We start from the raw sequence: 22845 nt of genomic DNA on the forward strand, positions 1-22845 counted from the left end.
ATAAATCTTCTTCTTATTATTTCTTTTTTTTCATAATAATTCTTATTTTTTTATTTTGCACAAAATTAGATTAAAAAAAATGTGTTAACATTTTTTTATTATTTTTTTTATTAGTATTAACTGTTTATTTTGATATTTACATTTTAAATGTTTAATAAATCTATAAAATATATGAAATATACACACACACACACACACACACACACACACACACACACATATATATATATATATATATAATCAGCATCTTGATATGCCACACCTGAGGTGGATGGATTATCTCAGCAAAGGAGAAGTGCTCACGAACACAGATTTAGACAGATTTGTGAACAATATTTTTAAAAAAACATTAAATAAAAAAAACATTGAATATTAAATATCTATTTAAAACTTACTGGACATATTGCTTGTTGTTTTCAGGTAAGGAGAGCTCTGGAGCTGGAGCTGTTGACGAGGAAGACTTTATTCGTGCCTTTGAAGATGTGCCCTCTGTACAGGTAAGCATTAGTAGACTTTGTATTTTTTACTTTTTTATCAATTAATATGTATATTCAATGCATTCAGCAAGGATGCATACACTTGATCAAAAGTGAGAGAAAAGACATTTATAATATTTATAAATTTCAATTGAATGCAGTTCTTTTAAAGTTTCTATTCATCTGTGAATCCTAAAAAATAAAATGCATCACAGTTTCACCAAAAATATTGTGCAGCACAACTGTTTCAAACACTTATAATAATCAGAAATGTTTCTTGAGCAGTAATCATCATATTATTCTGATTTCTGAAGATCACTTGATACTGAAGACTGGAGTAATGATGCTGAATAAATCACAGGAATAAATTACACTTGAATAGATATTCACATAGAAACCAGCTGTTTTAAATCAATTAATTTAATTTTTTTTAACCTTTATTTAGCCAAGAAAGAAAACTCTAAACTCTAAGATTAAAATCTCTTTTGCAGGAGTGTCCTGGCCAAGATTGGCAGCCCAAATTTAAAAATACATATAACAAACAATAACATAAAATTCACCATAACTGACTCTAAACTACATCCAAATGCATTTGTGTGTCAGTAACTCAAAGATTCATCAATACCTCAGCAATAACATCTGTAATGTGGAGTGTCATCCTGGACTTTGCATTCAGTGGTTTTCCATTAGAAATATCTGGACAGATGCCAGTGCTCAGTGAGTTTGATGACGCTGTTGTTTCTCACAGATTTACTCACCTCGAGAGCTCGAGGACTCCATGAACAAGATCCGAGAAATTCTGTCCGATGACAAACATGATTGGGAACAGCGAGTAGCTGCAGTGAGTGATTTCACATTTATAATGGAATAAAATGGCTGCTTGTTACTCATCTCTCTGGAATACTTGATTGTGATTGGTCGATGGCATCATACTGTGGTCACGTATTTGTGTATAATGACTCTAAACCATATACTTATTTATTGTATTAGTGATTTTATACATAGCTGTGCTAGTTTCATGTCTCTTGTTTACTTTCTTTTAACATAATATAAAAACAATCAACGAATAATTTAAACTCAAATCAATATTTAATGTAGATTATTTATTCAGTTGTTTAGTAAGAAGTGAAATGTGAAGTCAACTGGTCATTATTACAAAATTATGGAAACAGTTTCTGCCACGAGATTTCTCTCTCAGTTTAGATCTTATTTCTGAGTTTATATCTCGTAATTCTGAGTTTATATCTCAATTCTGAGTTGATATCGTAATTTCGAGTTTATATCTTGCAGTTCTGAGTTGATATCGCAATTCTGAGTTTATATCTTAATTTTGAGTTTGTATCTCGTAATTCTGAGTTTATATCTTAATTTTGAGTTTATATCTCATAATTCTGAGTTTATATCTTAATTTTTAGTTTATATCTCGTAATTCTGAGTTTATATCTTAATTTTGAGTTTATATCTCGTAATTCTGAGTTTATATCTTAATTCTGAGTTTATATCTCGTAATTCTGAGTTTATATCTTGCAGTTCTGAGTTGATATCGCAATTCTGAGTTTATATCTTAATTTTGAGTTTGTATCTCGTAATTCTGAGTTTATATCTTAATTTTGAGTTTATATCTCATAATTCTGAGTTTATATATTAATTTTTAGTTTATATCTCGTAATTCTGAGTTTATATCTTAATTTTGAGTTTATATCTCGTAATTCTGAGTTTATATCTCGTAATTCTGAGTTTATATCTTGCAGTTCTGAGTTGATATCGCAATTCTGAGTTTATATCTTGTATTTCTGAGTTTATATCTTAATTTTGAGTTTATATCTCGTAATTCTGAGTTTATATTTTAACTTTGAGTTTATATCTCATAATTCTGAGTTTATATCTTGCAGTTCTGAGTTTATATCTCGTAATTCTGAGTTTATATCTCGTAATTCTGAGTTTATATCTCAATTCTGAGTTTATATCTCAATTTTGAGTTTATATGTCGTTATTCCGAGTTTATATCTTGCAGTTCTGAGTTTATATCTCAATTTTGAGTTTATATCTCGTAATTCCGAGTTTATATCTTGCAATTCTGAGTTTATATCTCAATTTTGAGTTTATATCTTAATTTTGAGTTTATATCATAATTCTGAGTTTATATCGTAATTCTGAGTTTAGATCTTGCAGTTTTGAGTTTATATCTCAATTCTGAGTTTATATCTCAATTTTGAGTTTATATCTCGTAATTCCGAGTTTATATCTTGCAATTCTGAGTTTATATCTCAATTCTGAGTTTATATCTAAATTTTGAGTTTATATCATAATTCTCAGTTTATATCGTAATTCTGAGTTTAAATCTAAATTTTGAGTTTATATCTCGTTATTCCGAGTTTATATCTTGCAGTTCTGAGTTTATATCTCAATTCTTAGTTTATATCTCAATTTTGAGTTTATATCTCAATTTTGAGTTTATATCTCGTAATTCCGAGTTTATATCTTGCAATTCTGAGTTTATATCTCAATTCTGAGTTTATATCTCAATTTTGAGTTTATATCGTAATTCTGAGTTTATATCGTAATTCTGAGTTTAAATCTAAATTTTGAGTTTATATCTCGTTATTCCGAGTTTATATCTTGCAGTTCTGAGTTTATATCTCAATTTTGAGTTTATATCTCGTAATTCTGAGTTTATATCTTGCAATTCTGAGTTTATATCTCAATTCTGAGTTTATATCTCAATTTTGAGTTTATATCATAATTCTGAGTTTATATCGTAATTCTGAGTTTAAATCTAAATTTTGAGTTTATATCTCGTTATTCCAAGTTTATATCTTGCAGTTCTGAGTTTATATCTCAATTCTGAGTTTATATCTCAATTTTGAGTTTATATCGTAATTCTGAGTTTAAATCTAAATTTTGAGTTTATATCTCGTTATTCCAAGTTTATATCTTGCAGTTCTGAGTTTATATCTCAATTCTGAGTTTATATCTCAATTTTGAGTTTATATCTCATAATTCCGAGTTTATATCTTGGAATTCTGAGTTTATATCAATCAGCTACAGTGTTCCTGTAGCTCAAGTGGTGACGCATTGTGTTAACAAGCACAAGGTTGGGGGTTCGAATCCCAGGGAACACATGATAGGAGAAAATTGTTTGTCTGCTAAATACATGAATTTAATTTTTAATTAAATTTGATTTAATATCGTATTTCTGAGTTTATATCCTGAAATTCTATATAGTAATTCTGACTTTGTATTTCAATTTTGTGGTTATATCTGAGTTTAAATCTTGTAATTCATAGTTTATATGTCATGATTCAAAGTTTAAATCTCATGATTCTGATTTAATAGCTCACAATTTTGAGTTTATATCATAATGCTGAGTTTATATCTTACAATTCTGTTTATGTCTCGTAATTCTGCGTTTATACCTCACAATTCAGATTGTTTGTTTCTCAGCTTCCAAACAAAATAGATTCCATTTTGTTATGTTTATTTTGTAATGTACGATCAAACTGCTCGTTATCAGATCGCTTCAGTATTATGGGGTCATGTTATTTAAATGTGACCATTGACCCATTGATTTGTTTATTTACAGTTAAAAAAGGTTCGTTCTCTGATGTTGGCCGGCGCGAGCGACTACGATGGTTTTTCGCAGCAGTTACGGCAGCTGGAGGGGCCGCTCAAACTCTCGGCTAAAGATCTGCGCTCTCAGGTGGTGCGCGAGGCCTGTATCACACTCGGGTGAGTGAAATAAAAGCTGCTTCACCTCCTGAATTGTTTTCTACAATGTAAATCAGTCTTATCCACTGATAGGTTTTCAAATATACCTACATCTTTCTGGTTTGATGCAGTTGCCTGGTTTAAACCATCATCCCGTTCACCCCAAGTTGAATACGGACTGACTGCTGAGTCGTGCTGACAGACTTAGTTTAATGAAAAGAATCAATTAGTTTAAGTGGTCTGGTTTCAAACATTGGACGGATTCCAGCATCATAAGATCTGCTGCGCTTCATGATGGAGCAGAGAATGTGAAGCACTTAGTGCGCATGAAAACACACACTCTCATTAGACCGTCAGGCTCTTTTCCAAACCATAGGCAACTACCTTCATAGGCAACATTACAGCTGAAATAGAGTCACATAAATGACTCATTTGCAACTTAAATATAGCTTTTTATGTGAAATGCGCAACTGATAGTTAGCATTTTGTAATACTAATGACATAATGTTTTGATAAGCACTAATATTGGGTACAACACGAAATACAATTAATTGTATTTACATTAGAGCTGTAATCCCCATCCCAACAGATTTCGTCCCGAGCCCGACAAGTACATTTTAATTGACAGCTTTTTAAAAGCCTAAACCCGTTTACAGCCCAACATTATTAAAATGTGCACACACACAGCTCTTTTGCCTTTTGTCAAGAATGAATCGTTTTATAATACATGTTTTATACATGTTTTAACAATTTATTCATGACTAACGTAGACTACACCACTTGGAAGTTGGAATAAAGAAATAAAGTAAGTCCTCTGTAACATCGTAACATCTCAGGACTCTAAACAGACACAGGCTCATTTAGCCTATAAATAAACCAATGCACCAATAAAAACGAGTCTATTTTAACAAATTAAATTAAGATAAATTTTAAATTAAGATGGGTATTTGGCAATAACGAAATTAAGATAAAGGCTCCGCTGGATTTGCTTCGCCACTAGCAGCAGACATTTAATAAAAGAATAATGCCAACATTAGCGTAAATACTCTGTCCACATTATGCATTTAAGACTCAATTTATATGTAGTTATCATTTGAAAAACCTTTACTCACAGAGATTATGCTAAGCAGACATGTTTTTGTGGAGGAACATTATTGAATCGACTGAAGATTAATTCATCGCGTTCCTGCATTCACCGATGATGCGTCATTATTCACTCATTATCCTCATTATAAACAAGGTCATTTCACCAAGTGTGTGGATGCTGCTCTGGCTCTGTTGCGACTCAAGGGCATTTGAATACAGTGTTTCCCACAGCCTTACACTCTATTTGTAGCAGGACTCCCCGCCCCCATATATACATATATATGCAAATTATTTTTCTGTCAGCAGGGGGCGCTTTAAGAGCGGCAGAGATAGAGGTTTTCCCAGTAACGGCTGTAAAGCAGCTGTGAGCTCTGACATCGAAAATGTTCTAAATACAGTCGATTACGTTCTGAAATACAGTAATATAGAAACACCTGCACCGCTTTTTGATTTTGAAACATGGAGTGCTCATGTTCATAGCCTTTTGGAAATCTATTTGTGGCGGTCAGTTTTGATATTGTGGCAGCCCTTCACAAATAAATCAATGCATGGGAGACCCTGGAATTATATCGACAATTGGTTGATATTAGCTTACTCTGAGCAGATGGGGGTTCAGCATTGAGATGTCATTCTCGCCCACATGAAACAAGACAAGAAAAGAAACACCAAGAAAAGTGTGCTTTCTCCATTACAGAGGACTACTTAAATGGGCGATTTGACCACGATTCAGGCATGTTTGTCTGTCAATATTTGGCCCTCTCAACTGACATGTGGTCCAGCTGCAACATGATGCCTTACATGTCAGTGACCGCACACTATGTCAGCAAAGAGTGGACACTACAATCAAAATGAACTGTATTCTGCAGGATGGTACACAGGCAAATTATCATGTAAATTTGTCATCTGTCAGTCTTTTGCATGGATTACAAGAACACAAATCCTGCACACCACTTCAGACGTGTTTCTTGGTTGTCCTCTTTCTTTAGGTCTAAAGCCAGCCTCAAAATACTCCCTTCACAGGCAGCTCACTAGGTTTTGTGTTCTGTGTTTTTCTGATCTCTGATGTTTCTCTTCCAGACACCTGTCGTCTGTGTTGGGTAATAGATTTGATCACGGAGCTGAGAACATCATGCCAACCTTACTGAACCTCGTCCCAAACAGCGCTAAAGTTATGGCCACATCCGGAATGGCAGCAATTCGTCTCATTATACGGGTAATTGTGAAACACACACACACAAACACACACACACGGGCAGCTGATGCTCTGTGTGACACGCAGTCAGGCGTGATGTTGGATTCTGGGCAGCAAACATAATCAATAAGATTGATCTGCATGTTCGTTGTGTCTCTTCCAGTATCCTGCACATGTTTAGTGTGGGTTTTATGAACATCACAGTAGTTAGAAACATCCCAGAGTGCTTCCTGTTGAACTATTTTCTATTCCTGATGCTGTCCAAATCAGTTTTACATCAAAATTATTGAGTCTGTGCAGCCTAGCTTGGTCTGTGAGCTTGTCTGCAGCGGGATTAACTCAATCTAGATGAAACAACATTTATATATGAAGCTGTTAATAGACCCTATTCCTGTTCTGTTTATATATATATATATGTACGTCGAAACATCCACGAACATAACCAGGTGAGCAGATCACTCTCTCACTATTTGATTGCTCTAGTATTTATCCACTCATCATCATCATCCACCAATCAGAACACACGAGAACTCTTTGAGCACATCTGCTGTGCTTCTAAAGCTCTTGCAGCAGCTCAACACTGGTTTTCTCTGAGGTGGTCGGATCACATCAGATTGTGGTTAATCTTGCAGATCATGACTTATATCTACTCTTCCTCTCCTTCTTCCCATTTTCAATCTCCAAGGTGAAAGTTATGACAACACACTCTTAGAAAAAAGGGTTCATTGGGGTTCTATATAGAACCATAGGGTTCTTTACTCAACTCCAAAGAACCTTTTATGCTAAAAAGGTTCTATAATGACAAGAAAGAAACCTTTTGGCACAAAGGTTCTTTAGACTATTATTAATTCATATATTACATTATTCTGCAACATTTTGTATTTGTAATTAAATTATTGTTTGTAGTAACTTAATATCACATTTTAATCATGCTGATTTTTGGAGAAAACTGAAATGGCACTCTTCGTGTGATATTGATTAACTACATAAAATGATATAAATATATACATTTTCTAACCCCCATATCTTGAATTTTGTGATCATTCACATGCATTCATAAATGCATTTGAATACACCGAATAATGCAGTGAAAGAACACACTCAAAATGCACACGCGCACTAGTATGACTTCATCATGTAACATACATTAGCCTAGATCTGTGCACTTTTTAGGCACGACATATCACAGCTAAACACGCTTGGAAAACGTAATTAGAACTAGCTACTAAATTAGTTAAAAATGCCTATCCATATACAGCTATGATTCGTGAACCCCGAACTGACTCAAATGATTCGCGAACCCGCTTTGAACTCCCGAACTGACTCAAATGATTCGCGAACCCGCTTTGAACTCCCGAACTGACTCAAATGATTCGCGAACCCACTACGAACTCCCTAACTGATTCAAATGATTCGCGATCCCCAAACTGACTGAAATGATTCGCGAACCCGGATTGAACTCCCGAACTGACTCAAATGATTCGCGAACCCACTACGAACTCCCTAACTGATTCAAATGATTCGCGATTCCCCAAACTGACTGAAATGATTCGCGAACCCGCATTGAACTCCCGAACTGACTCAAATGATTCGCGAACCCGCTATGAACTCTCGAACTGACTCAAATGATTCCCGTTGTCCAAACTGACTCAAATGATTCGCGAACCCGCTTTGAACTCCCGACTGACTCAAATGATTCGCGAACCCGCTTTGAACTCCCGAACTGATTCAAATGATTCGCGAACCCGCTACGAACTCCCTAAATGATTCAAATGATTCGCGATCCCCAAACTGACTCAAATGATTCGCGAACCCGTATTGAACTCCCGAACTGACTCAAATGATTCGCGAACCGCTACGAACTCCCGAACTGATTCAAATGATTCGCGATCCCCAAACTGACTCAAATGATTTGCGAACCCGCTTTGAACTCCCGAACTGACTCAAATGATTCACGAACCGCTACGAACTCTATGATTATATAATGGCTATATATATATATATATATATATATATATATATATATTATATATATATATATATATATAAAGTATTTTTATTATCTATAATAAATATGTATTTTTTTATTGACTATTCCAAAACAAAGTGATTAATAAAGGAGTCTGCTAAATGTAAGTGTAATACATATTCACATTAGAATTTTTAAATACACAAAAATACCGTTTTAGAATCTCAAAGATTTAAACCTGAAATCTTTATATTAAAATTTGCAAAAAATTAATTTGATCATAGAGGGTCATCATTAGAGGGTCAAATAAAGATGGAAGGGTTGTGTTTTTAGCCGATTCTTGATGATGGCTAAGGACTCAGCTGCTGGGATTGAATCGTTTGTTTGTTTCTGCTTCAGCACACTCACTATCCACGTCTGATTCCTATCATGACCAGCAACTGCACTTCCAAATCAGTGGCCGTCAGACGGTGAGAACATGCACACACATACACACACGCACACACACATACTCTCTCTGTCTTTCTCTCTCTCTCACACACACACACAAGCACACACACACACACACACACACACACACACACTCACACATGTGTGAAATGACATGTCCTCTCTGATTTGAGTCGCTCTGATCTTAACAGGAAATATTTGCTCTGACTTGCAGACGCTGTTATGAGTTTTTAGACCTTCTGCTTCAGGAGTGGCAGACTAATTCTCTCGAGAGGTGAGAATTAAAGCAACAGTTCACCATTTACTCCAAACCTCTGTGAGACACCAAACGAAATGTTTTGAATGATGTAGTTTGTTGCTCTGTTCCATATTTTCACCAAACTGTTTGGTTAAACTCTTTCAGTTTAATGAAATGAGCTGGCTCTCTTGAGTCAATTTTTTGATTCAGTTCACAAAACTGCTGCTTTTTGTGAGTATCTGTGAGTGTAGTTGTGATTTACCTATATTAAAGGAATAGTTCACCCAAAACTAAAATGTGCTGTACATGTTCTCAAATTCAAGTCATGCAAGTTTGTTTCTGCATCAGGTTTGGAGAAATGTAGCATTGCATCAGTGTCTCATCAATGGATGCTCTGCAGTGAATGGGTGCCGTCAGAATGAGAGTCTAACAGCTGATTAAAAACATCACAGTAATCCACAACATGTCTTCTCCAGATGTTACTGCAGTGCTGTGGATTATTGTGATGTTTTTATCAGACTCTCTTTCTGACGGCACCCATTCACTGCAGAGCATCCATTGATGAGACACTGATGCAATGCTACATTTCTCCAAACCTGATGCAGAAACAAAGCCATCCTGATCTTGTATGATCTGAGGATGATTTTTGGGTGACCTATTTTTTTAAATAGCTTGACAATTGACCGTTTCAGAGTGGCTTCACTCTTGACTTTGAGCAGATGGAAAGCTCCATTTATGAAACCCGATGACAGAGTGACAGTCTGGATCCTCAGGAGAGGATCTAGTGTCCATGTCTCATCTCAGAAAGGGTCTCACAGATGAGATCAGGTCTTCATGAGCGCATAGACACTTAGCATCAGGCTGACGTCCTTGATGAACCCACACATGTTGTCCATGGCAATGTCACCTCGCCTTCGCCAGCACTTCCCGGTTAATGGATGGAGAATCGGGTTTCAGTGATTGATTGATTCCAGCTCATGTTCTGCTGTGGTGGAGTTTGGCAGAGCCTCTGAATGGACTCACAGTTTTTCTCCTCTTGTCTCTTCAGGCACGTCGCTGTCCTGATAGAAACCATTAAGAAAGGAGTTCACGATGCCGACTCTGAGGCCAGATCAGTCGCTAGGAAGTGAGTGGTTCTTTGTTTGTGTGTAATAAAAATACTGATAATGATAACATGATTGTTGAAATCCAAATCCTCTTAACACTGGAGGGATTCTCTGGTACAGACATTTTACTCATTTACTCAATGTACAAAACTGAAATGCAAACCTAAATGAGCTGATTTTGGGAAAAATGTATGCATGGAAAGATTACAATCAGCTTTATTTTAGTATCATTTACTGTCATAGTTTTCATAATGTTTAGATTTGTCTGTTTTAGTGATTTTATTTTATCATTTTTAATAGTAATTTTATTAATATGTCTGTTTATATTTTATTAGGTTTTAGTTTTGTCATGTTTTATTTTATTTAGTTTAATAGTTTTGGTTAACATTTTGAATGATTTCAATTTTGAATTTCTGTTTTCTTTTTTTATTGTAATTTTAGTTTAAGCCTAAAATTCGCCATTTTTATTATTGATTTTATTTTTAAATATCTATAAATTATATTACATTTAAATTGTATATATTATATATTATATTTTATTAAAATTTTGTATCTTGTGTATATATATATATATATATATATATATATATATATATATATATAAATATATATATAAATATATGTTGTTTTCTTTATATTTTCATTTAAATTTTTGTTTTAGTGTTTTTTTTTAAGTATAATCATTGTAGAGAGCCAAAAAAATCTAATAATGAGGTTATTATTATAAAAATGTAGTGCTTATTTTTATTATTTATTTTGTTGGTGTCCATGCCATTAATGTTTATTAGTTATTATTTAAATTAAAATACATTTTATATATATATATATATATATATATATATATATATATATATATATATATATATATATATATATATATATATATATAATGTATTTTTATTATCTATAATAAATATGTATTTTTTTTTGAATATTACAAAACAAAGTGATTAATAAAGGAGTCTGCTAAATGTAAGTGTAATACATATTCACATTAGAATTTTTAAATACACAAAAATACCGTTTTAGAATCTCAAAGATTTAAACCTGAAATCTTTATATTAAAATTTGCAAAAAATTACTTTGATCATAGAGGGTCATCATTAATATAATATAATATAAGTGTAATTGTACTGATGCTAATACAATAAATATTGGGTGATATCAGTATGGTCATTTATATGTTATGCCTTCACACTGATAACTGGAGCATTGAGTTGATTACAGTGAGATGATGTTGACCAGCAGCTTTAATCAGAATCAATGTTTTGTAGATGTTACTGGGGTTTCCACGCCCACTTCAGTAAGGAGGCGGAGCATCTGTTTCAGGTGCTGGAACTGACCTATCAGAAAGCGCTGCAGTCTCACCTGAAGAGCTCGGACAGCATCATGTCTCTGCCGCAGTCCGACCGCTCGTCCTCCAGCTCGCAGGAGAGCCTCAAGTGAGAAACGCTCTCAATTAAGACTCGTTAGTGTGTAAATGAGCTTTCACTCTCGAATCTCGAAAGTTTTCATACTCTTATTTTGTCTCGTAGTCGGCCGCTGTCTGTTAAAACACCTGTCGGGAGCAACTTGAGCAAAAGTGAGAATTTACAAGTTTTTTTTCATGTAAAGAAAATAATTTTGTAAAATTGCAGTATAGATGCATATGAATTCCTGTTTTCACCACTCAACAAAAAAAATGAAAAAGGTAATTGCGAGTTTTAATTTCACAATTCTGACATTTTTCTTGCAATTGCGAGTTTTTACTTTTCTCAGAATTGCATGATATAAATTCGCAATAGTGAGAAAAAACACAATTGTGAGATATGACATCGGAGTTCTGAGAAATAAAGTTGCAATTCTGAGAAAACTGACAACTGAATTTATTTCCTCAGAGTTATGTAATATAATCTCGCAATAGCGAGAAAAAACTCATAATTGTGAGATATAACTTCACAATTCTGAGAAACTGACTTTTTCCCCCCACATAAATCTGAGAACATATCAGTCTTTTTACTTCCTCAAAAAAAGTCAGAGTTGCGAGATGTAAACTTGCAATTACTTGTTAAATTTTTTATTTTATTCATATGCAAGTGAGGAAACGGTTTCCATAGATGTATGTTTATGCTGATACTAGAGTTTCATTTAATACGTGGCGTAAACATTTATAATTTTCTCTGGGTTTCTCTCAGCTAAAGGGGTGAGTTCTCGTGCATCCTCTTCGTCCGGCTCTCTCCAGCGATCGCGCAGTGATGTGGACGTTAACGCCGTGGCTAGTGCCAAAAACAGAATGCCAGCCGTTGCTGCTACTGCCCCCTTCAGCTCAGCAGCGGCACTGCCGCCTGGTTCCTACGCCTCTCTGGGTAAAACAACCCATACTTACATGTTTATAACAGCGGAGAACAGTAATCAGAGTAAATACTGATGTAAAGAGCCAAACAATCGCATAATGATGTGATTGAGTGAAATTTAAGGCCCCATTTTTCATGTGTCTGTGCTGTTAATGCACATTTTAGAATGGCCTTTTATTGTGGCCAGCAATAATCATGCTGTCTAATCAGCATCTTTATATACCACACCTGTGAGGTGGATGAAGAAGTGCTTACGAACACAGATTTAGACAGATTTTTCAACAATATTTGAGAGAAATCTGCCTTTTGTGTACATAGAAAAAGACTTAGATCTTTGAGTTCAACTCATGAAAAATGGGGATAAAAACACAAGTGTTGCGTTTATAATTTAGTTCAGTGTAAATAAATGTAATTTTTAAATTTAAAATGATATTTAACCGTTTATATACTGTATATTATATGTATTTTTTAATTATACTTTTTGTTGAAGAGTGCCAAACAACCCGATAACAAGGTGATTGTGTGAAATTTAAGAACTCTTTAAGATATTTTAATTATTATTTAAATAATAATACACTTTATATATAAATATATATTTATATTTAAACTAATAAAGTACATTAACTTTGAACATGTTTTTACTATTTATATTTAAATAAATAACGTATAATTAATTACATTTAATTATTTTTTATTATGCTTTCTCATTATTTAATGAGGTTAGAAATTATCAAATTTTGATTCAATTTACTTGTAGAACTAGCACACCTTCCGTAAAGTGGCTACACACGATAATTTTAATGCCATGTTTTAGCCCCTTTTTTTAAAATATAAAAGTGAATTAAGTAATGTTGAATTGTTCAATTGTATACATTTATTACTTATATTATTCTATGCATGACAACAGAAAGATGCTGGGTTGTCGACAATTCCCAGACAAACTATATCTGTTTTTGTGTTCTGTTTGATCTTGACTATATTTACATTGTTTGCATAAATATATTTATGTATCAGGATAACATAACCAAGCTTTTAAATCAGGCATCAGAATCTATTCCAAGCATGAATTTGGACAGATTCATGGGGTTTTGATGAATAATACACTCCTGCATGCTCCCAAACCGTTTTCTCTAACACGAGCTGATGCTGTTGTCTTCTGTCGTACTTCTGCTCTTATTGCTCAAAGATGCGGCTGGTAATGTGGAGGGTAAGATGTGTGTGTCTCATTGTTCTGCTCTGTCTCTATCGCTCCGTGCCGTTTGTGTTGAAATGTCGTCAGTCTGTTTGAGATGCACACAGAAGTCGGGTCCAGTTCATTGGCCAATGTGGATCATTTTATAAATAATGAAGAAGTGATACAACATTCTCCAGCATTTATATAAATATGAAAGTGATTTGAACATGTTCATCATGTCAGTCAGCATGAGTCTTCACAGCATCTGTGTTCGGTTTGGGTTTGTTGAGTATAAGCCTTGTGTTTGGGTTTTGTATTTAGGTTTTTGTGCATTTATGCCTCAGATTGCACTGTTAAATTAATTGTGCAATAAGTAATGTCTATTTATGTATGTTTGAATAAAATATAAGTTTACTTAAAAACATGAAATTATTTAATAAATGCATTTGTAATATTATGTTTATATATATATATATATATATATAATTATTATTTTTTAATTATATTAAATAGTTTTTATTTATAAATTTAATGTATATTATTTGTAAAATGTGAATGTTAATTTAAATAATTATTTAAACACTTCATAATTTGTTACAAAGCCAACATTTCAAAATGTTATTTTTTTCATCTAATATTTATATTTCATTTTATTTCAGTAATTTTTGTTCTTTTTGAAAAGATAGCATTTCAAAATATTCATGTTTTTCGTCTTATATTTATATTTTAACTTTATTTAAAATATTCTTATTTAATAAAAATAATCTTTATGTAATTATTCTTTTTGTTTTCAGTAAAATATTTTGTCCTTTTTTGTGCTTCTGTCATTTTAACTTGTTTTATATAGATATTCCTTAATTCATATTTCAGTTTGTTTTACTTCAGTTAGAAATATTCATACTAATAACTTAATATTCAATTTTTACATATAAAAAATATAAATGTATTAAAATAAATGATTATTAAATAAATATTTAAATATATATTTTTTTTCTTACTAAAATGATTTTGTATTCATACATAATTTTACGGTTCTTTATTTTTTTTTCTCTGTCCTTTTGCAGGTCGTGTGCGAACCAGACGACAGAGTTCAGAGACGGCAGTTGGGGGCGGAGCTTCTGTGACTGACAGTAGGGGGCGGAGCCGAGCCAAAGCTGTGTCCCAATCACAGCGTGAGTTTTTGGTTACATCATCCTGTTCAGCTGTCCTACATCAGGATTTATGTTTGTCAATCAAATATCTTTACGCAAAAATAATACAAATATATTAGAGACAATTAAAGGGTTAGTTCACGAAAAAAAGGACTTAAATGTCTGATGGCAGTGTTTTGTACCTTTAAACAAATGATAAACCTTGATCAAGAGATGTACGGTATGCTGTAATATAATTTGCTGCCCTGTAAAATACATTATACTCCAGTATAATGTGGCTCTTGTGTGTTTTCGTTGACATCCCTCTTACTGAAGAGATGTGAACTACATCTCTCTTCCTGTGCCGAATCTTAAATATCAGCATGCTTTAGATCAGCTGAAGTTCATGCTGATGCATGGACTCATGGGTAATGTAGTTTCTCTTCACTGTCTTGCATCAAGGATCCAGATCAGCTAATCCGGTGGGGGGTAAAACTCATGGTACGGAGTAAAAAAAAACACGGATTGATGTCTGCATGCGTCCTGTCATGAACGCATGATCCACTGTACTGATGCAATTGATTCCAAATGTGTTATTATTATGATTTTGCTGTTATATTTATGTTTTTGTCAAGTCAATTTAAGGCGAGCCAGTTCACTCAGCATCCATCTTGGTACCGTGCTTAGTTATATTCGGCGAGTATAGTAATTGTTAACTTATACTAAAACCTATTAAATATTTATTTGTTAATTGAAATAAAGCTAAACTAAAATATAAATATTAAATAACAAAAAATTATTAAAATGTTGAAATATTGCTTTGCAACTAACTGAAATAATTTGATGTTTTAGAAAATTACGAAGAATTAAGTTAAAACCAAAAAGCCTAAAAAAACCCTATTTTATTTACATAACACATTTACTAAAAATTAAGCTAAAACTGATCATGTAAAAATGTTATGTTTTAAAAATAAATTAAACATATTCAGAAATATAAATATAAAAAAGACAAAAGCACATTACTAAAAATGTAAAATTAAAAAGCCAATTTAAAATGTTAATAAGAAACTCTAATAGATATAAATTATAGTAAAAATATGTTTTTTTCTGAGCATTCAGCTCCATCTGTTTAAAGTGAGAAAGACCAAAATTTGTTGGTTGAAAATATGTCTCAGTAATGTTTCAGGAATAACAATAACAAGGCCAACATTTAATGTGAATCTTAAACTGAATTCATGCAAAAACACTTTCTGGCTGTAACAACAAAGCCTAATTTCTAAACCAATACTATTTTGTAAATGGTCTTTTAAATGTATTGAAAATATAATAATAAACTGTAGAGGTCGACCGATAGTGGTCTTTACCGATAACGATAGCTAGGTTGGACCACGCTGACTGATACCAATTAATCAACCCATAGTTTTTAAAATATATACTGAAAGAAAACTAAAATAGTTGACTATTTTTTAAAGAAAAGCAGTAGCAATACTGAACCATACTTTGTAAACGAATAAATATATTTATATATATATTATTTATTATATGGATAATTAAAGTTATCTCATAGTTTGCTAATGTTAAAAGAAACTTTAAAATTAAAAAATGTAACCTATTAGTAATAGTGAATGTTAAAAATGAACACACTCTAACAAGGAACAATACATCTACGGTTTCCATTAATGCTAGAAATGGACTCTTATTGTTAGTCTTATTATAAGTATTAGCATTTAATTTCAACAGTCATGCTTAAAGATGGCCATCTTTAAATATATATACACAAGGCCATAGCATTAAAATTACATGCATATCTATACATATCTTCCAAGGCAGGACGCAACCCATAAAACTGTCGAACTATCAACTATCGGTGCCGATTAATCGGCAAAACCGAAGCTTGCTTTTTTAAGTCTTATGTTTTCACTATTTATCATTGTACGAGTGGACGGTCTCTGCCTTACACAGCCAGCCTCTGTTTATGTGTCTGATGCATGTGCTGCTCCTATCCGCTTGTATTGATTAGCTCTAGACATATAGAGTATTTACAGTAAAACTGACATTAAATCAAGTCACAGAACACGTTTAAGTTAAGCGTATCTCTCTTACAGCGGGCAGCCGCTCTAGTTCACCTGGGAAGCTCTTGGCTCGCTCTTCCATGAGAATCCCTCGATCCGCCGGATCCTCTGGAGCGCCGTCGGACAAACGCTGTAAGATCCCCCGCAGTCAAGGCTGCAGCCGAGAGACGAGCCCCAGCCGCGCGCGAGACGGTAAGATATTTACAACTTCTAGCCTAGCAGATGCAACTTTATGTTGGATATTAAAAGGGCTCCTATTATGCAAAATCCAGTGTGTAAACACCTATATATTTATAAATTTAGCAGACGCTTTTATCCAAAGTGACTTACAATTGGGGAAAACATCAAGCGATTCATCTTAAAGAGGCAAATAGACACAGGAAGCTCTCGTTATAGTATGTTTCAAGCATTGTTCAAATAAGAGATTAGTTTTTAGCTGTTGCTGGAAAATTGTCGGGGAATCTCGATAGGAACGGTGAATGAAAATTCCTGCTAGGAACGGTCAATGAAAATGTTCTGGAAAGTGATTTTGTGCCTCTTTGTGATGGTAACAAAATCACTTTCCAGAACATTTTCTTTCACTGTTCCTGGCTGGTGAACCACCCTACAATGATAAAAATCCACCCACTCATTATTTTTTTTAATCTCCATTAAAGGAGGCATATTATTCCCCTTTTTACAAGATGTAATATAAGTCTTAGGTGTCCCCAGAATGCATCTGTAAAGATTTAGCTCAAAATATCCCACAGATAATTGATTATTTTATTTTGAAAATCCCTATTTTCATGCGTGTCTCTTTAAATGCGAATGAGCTGCAGCTCCCCGCCCCTTTTCCAGAATACAGCAGTGCCTTTACAGCTCCTTCCTCAGATACTCTGATAAAAAAAACATCTGTTTGGTTTTGATTATCATGCTGAAATCATGCTGAATTTAAAGAGGCACGCACAAAAACTGTTTCTGCTTCCACTCAATATATGCATTTTCAAAATAATATAATAAATGATCTGTGGGGTATTTTGTGCTGAAACTTTACAGATACATTCTGGGGACACCTGAGACTTATATTATATATCTTGTAAATAAAGGAATACTATGTCTCCTTTAATGGAGATTAAAAAATAAGGAGTGGGTGGATCTTTATAATTGTAGGGTGGTTCACCAGCCAGGAACGGTGAACGAAAATGTTCTGGAAAGTGATTTTGGTACCATCACATAGAGGGGACATATGAGACTTATATTACATCTTGTAAAAAGGGGCATATAGGGACCCCTTTAAACATTGAGATCTGTATTTCAAATGATGTCCAACAACTCCTTCTCATCACACAGTATGCTTTATTTTTCTTTAGTTATGAAGTGAATGAGCAGTCTAATGTCTGTAAGTGGGTTAAAACTGTGCAAAAAAACTAGTAAGCACTGAACGGCCTGTCATCCATGTGACCCGGTGCAGTCTGTGATCAATGTGAGCAGTGCTTCATGTCCCTGTCATTCATGTGATCCAGTCGATACGCTGCGGCTGTTCTTCTCTCTGTTTGTGTTCATTTTATTGTCATTGTGGTTGAAAATCTATTTACTGCAGATAACTAAAAGTTTGTCTAGGTCTGGACTGTTCTCTTCTTTATTTTCTTTCAGCTATAAACATGTGATTGTTTGTAACTGAGCTGAAAGCTTTGTTGATCTTCTTTTTTATTTGACTGTTGTTCTTTTCTCTTTTGTTAATTATGTTTGGTTGAGCATATTATATATATATTCATTCATTAAGATCCAGAGGAATTTGGATTTAAATTTAAATTATTATTTATTTTATATGATTTGTTATTATTTTATATTATTATAATATTATTTAAATATGTTATGCCATATTTGTATGATTATCATGGAAGGGGGAGTTGAATTTAAATATGTTTTAAGTTGCACTTCACCATTTGAAAACTGTTGTTCTTGTTTTGTTATTTGGTTGTTAACATTTGGTTGATTTTTATTTCTATTGGTTTTGTTTGTTTGTTCCTTTCAAAGTAAAATTGCATGGTTAAAAATATAACAAAATATACTATATCTCTACTACTGCTAATAACAATAGGTATTATTATATTTATTATTATTATTTGCATTTTATTTTTATAATTTTTATTGTTTTGAAAGGGAAAGTTTAATTTGAAATTTTAATATCATGTTTTAAGCTGCACTTCGCCCTCTGATCTGTTACTATTTCTGCTGTCACGTCTTCCTCACGGTCTCATTCTACCTGGACGTTTCTCCTCTTCTGACTCCTGCCGTGTGTGTGTGTGTGTGTGTGTCAGTGCGGGCCAGTCGTATCCCGCGGCCCAGCATGAGTCAGGGCTGTAGTCGTGACACCAGTCGGGAGAGCAGCAGAGACACCAGTCCAGCTCGAGGGTTCAGTCCGCTGGGTAAGAGCCTAAAACCAGACCGGACCGAACCAGACCAGACTCTTGTACACGACTTTACTCACACTTCAGCTATGAACGGGTTTGCTTTAAGGAGTTTGGATTTAAATGTTTCACTTTCACCTTTAATTTCCCATGAAACATTAGGACTGAATGATATGACTAAAAATATATATATGCAAAAAAATTTTTGCCTTTTGATGATATTCACATACAGGTCAATATCACTGTTATCATTGAGAGACTATTATAGTTTTAATCTGTATTTTTAATTAGTTTTTATTTTAAAATTCATTTTCAATTTAGTTAAAGTTTTAGATCAAATTTAGATAAATAAGAATATTTGCCTTGTCAACTGCCTTGTGAAATAAAATTGCATTAAATTATATTATTTGTATAATATACAATATAGTATAATAGTATTTTTTGTATTATATTTTATATATTAATTTTATTATTTGTATATTTTACATATTTTGTTCTATTTTTTTTGGTCTTTCTTAAATGGAAAGTAAAATTATTATTATCATTATAGGGCTGTGCAAATAATCGAATGCGATTTTCATGCACATCTCATCAGTAAAGACGCTCCTGTAATTAGAAGTATTATCTCCAGCACGTGTGTTCAGATCATGGTTTCCAGGTTTTCACAACAAATCCTGCCCAGTTCCTTCTCAAAACTAGTCCAAAAACTAGCCAAATCCGTTTCCAGGAGGTTCCCCAATAAAAAATTGCTTCCCGGGGTTAAAATATACGCTTTGTTTTATGGCATGGTTGCCTTGGTAAATTCGCATTTTAGGGGTTAAATATCACGTTATTGGTATTGTCGCTTCGACCCGGCGGACATGAAAAACAACCACAGACTGGCAACATTGGTTGGCATTTAATTACACAGAGCCGTAATTCACTGACAATCTACACAAAATCGAATTTGTAAAATCGCAGCCGATTCTGTTGTTCAATTTTTGAAAGCGATTTTGTGTTAGTTGTCAGTAGACTAGCGGCTCTGTGTAGTAACTGCCGCTCCACCTTAACCAGTGTTGCCAAGTCTGTGGTTGTTTTTCATGTCCGCGGTTCGAAACAACCCCAATAGCAATAACGTGATATTTAGCCCCTAAAATGTGAATTTTACTAAGACAACCATGCCAAAAAACAAACGTATATTTAACCCCGGGAAGCAATTTTTTTTATCTGGGAACCTCCTGGAATCGCAATTATTTTTGGACTAGTTTGAGAAGCAACAGGGAAGGATTTGTTGTGAAAACCTGGCAACCCTGATCTGAACACAGGAGATAATATTTCTAATTAAAGGAGCGTCTTTACTGATGAGATGTGCAAGAAAATCACATTCGATTTTTTGCACAGACCTAATTCATTATTATTATTTTCATTATTAGTATGACAAATTATATATATTTTTTATTTATTTATTTCAATTAACGAAAATGTTTTTTATTGTTTTAGTTTTAGGTTAGTTCATTATAATAACCTGGTTATATTTATGGAGATTTTTATCACTTTCATTTAAATGCAACCAATATAACAACAACACACAAAACAACATTTACTGCATCTTATTACATAAGAAACTATCATTTGAATCTAATCTGATAATTTCATATATTATTTCCTATAACTTCTCTTTATTGAACTCTTTGTCTTTGCGAGTGTGTTAATGAACCAAAAGAATAAACTGTAACGTGTAACTAGTAAAATGAGATTTTGTTTCTGAAATGTGTGTTGACCTGATCCTTCCCAGCATCCCACAGATACTCTCGCTCCACCAGTGCGCTGATGGCTGGCGATGTCCTGCAGACAGGTGATTGCACGAGTCCGGGTCACGGCACCAGAATCCAGATCATCAGTTTTTCATGCCGAACCTGTTCAGAAGTGTATCTGTCAGTCACATCCAGGTTAGAGCGAGTTTTAGCAGATTTAAACTCATGTGTGATGTGCTCGAACACACGGATGGCTCCAGAGACCATCTCTGCATTTACTGTCATTGATGACGCTTTAACACTTCACAGTTTTCCTGGATGTGAACTGGACGGTTATTGTGCACCTCTGTATCTTTTTGTTTCATTTATGCTTGCTGTATGTTTGTGCTGTTTTTTTATTGTGATTTTTTTTTTTTTTTAAACATTTATGTCTTAAAACATGACAGGCTAGTTAATCAGATGATGTTTGTGGATTTTGAGATTATTGGCATATTTTGTTATTTCTCCTTATGCCATTTCCAAAATCTGATTACAGACTTGTCAAAGTTTAGTATGCATGTTGCTTTTTATTTGTTTTATAATTTTTTGTATATATATTTTATTTTATTTTATTATTATTATTAAATTTTCTTTTTATAATTTTTTATTTATTTTGTTTTGTTTCATGGATTATTGTGTGGAGTTTTTTATTCGTGTGAATAAATAAATATGTGTGTATCATTTGCCATGATATAATTTTAATATTCAGTGGGGTCCAAAAGTGTAGTAATTTATATTTTGTACTTTTCTAATATGATATAAAAATTTTTATTAAAAATGACGTTAACAGCATAACATTTGTATTATTATTATTTTTATTCATACATACAGTAAGTGAATATACATACATTTATATGTAAGTTCATATACAGATCAATATCATTTTTTATTAATAATATAAATTAATTAAAACTTATAATATTTTGCATTTTAATTTTATGTAAAATTGTTAGTAATTTTGTAATCTGTTTTGTCACTTTCTATTAGTTTTAGTTTTTTACTTTTATAGTTCTTATTTCAGTTATAAATTTACTTATTTTCATTACTTTCACATTAAGCTAATTAAAAATTAAAAAATTATTATAGCTGGAATAAAATTTATAAACAAAAAGTTTTTATTTTACTTCAATTAATTTTTTTAGTTTAATATTCATTTTAAAAATATATTAAATATTTATATTTATGCATTTGCTCTGTATTAGTTTATGTATACATTAATGTAATTAATGCATTCATTCGTAATCCTAAAACTTTATTTACAGGTTCATTTACAGGCTTTTTTTCCCAGATTTGAGTCATTAATCATTTAACTTGAATCATGCATTTTCAGCATTATTTCTCACTGTTGGGCCCCGTTGCATGTTGTGTGTTTAATTTTGAGAGTTTTTACTGTGGTTTTGACTTTTAATTTTCCGCAGTTCATCCGTTTTCTTAACTTGTTTTCTTGCATGTTTTTCAGTCACATCCAGTCTGTGTATTTAGGTTGTGTGCTGTGATGCTCGATGAATGAAAAGCAATGCAGTGACCGACTGTGTTTGGTTTTCTGAGATTGCTGTTGTTGTGTGTGGTTACTGATCTTCCTCCGTCTCCTGTCTGTGTCAGATCGCTTCGGACTCATCCATCAGGATGCGGATCTTGAACACGGGCACACGAGGTGGAGGCGGCCGTGGCAGACGCTCTGGTGAGAATCACGTCTCCATCTCCAGTCTGATTATCATCTGTCGTCATATTCCTGATGTCTTTGTCTTT

At 33.2% G+C, this 22845-nt stretch overlaps 1 protein-coding gene across 1 annotated transcript in view; it reads left to right on the forward strand.

Moving 5' to 3' along the window:
* The window catches only part of LOC113090235 (CLIP-associating protein 1-like), a gene marked incomplete at its 3' end in the record, with an annotated part of 33279 nt that extends 10502 nt beyond the window's left edge, over window positions 1-22777 (forward strand). Inside the window, exons 4-20 of the mRNA XM_026256194.1 lie at window positions 421-497; window positions 1225-1317; window positions 4060-4205; window positions 6348-6483; window positions 8831-8901; window positions 9096-9155; window positions 10168-10245; window positions 11500-11667; window positions 11761-11807; window positions 12400-12570; window positions 13745-13765; window positions 14797-14904; window positions 15325-15363; window positions 16968-17126; window positions 19235-19342; window positions 21099-21158; window positions 22699-22777. Coding sequence (XP_026111979.1) covers window positions 421-497; window positions 1225-1317; window positions 4060-4205; window positions 6348-6483; window positions 8831-8901; window positions 9096-9155; window positions 10168-10245; window positions 11500-11667; window positions 11761-11807; window positions 12400-12570; window positions 13745-13765; window positions 14797-14904; window positions 15325-15363; window positions 16968-17126; window positions 19235-19342; window positions 21099-21158; window positions 22699-22777 — 1621 coding nt within the window. The remainder of the gene's footprint in view (window positions 1-420; window positions 498-1224; window positions 1318-4059; window positions 4206-6347; window positions 6484-8830; window positions 8902-9095; window positions 9156-10167; window positions 10246-11499; window positions 11668-11760; window positions 11808-12399; window positions 12571-13744; window positions 13766-14796; window positions 14905-15324; window positions 15364-16967; window positions 17127-19234; window positions 19343-21098; window positions 21159-22698) is intronic.
* Window positions 22778-22845: the final 68 nt, after the last annotated feature.

This window comes from Carassius auratus, unplaced genomic scaffold, assembly GCF_003368295.1.
Source record: "Carassius auratus strain Wakin unplaced genomic scaffold, ASM336829v1 scaf_tig00053568, whole genome shotgun sequence".
NCBI lineage: Eukaryota > Metazoa > Chordata > Actinopteri > Cypriniformes > Cyprinidae > Carassius > Carassius auratus.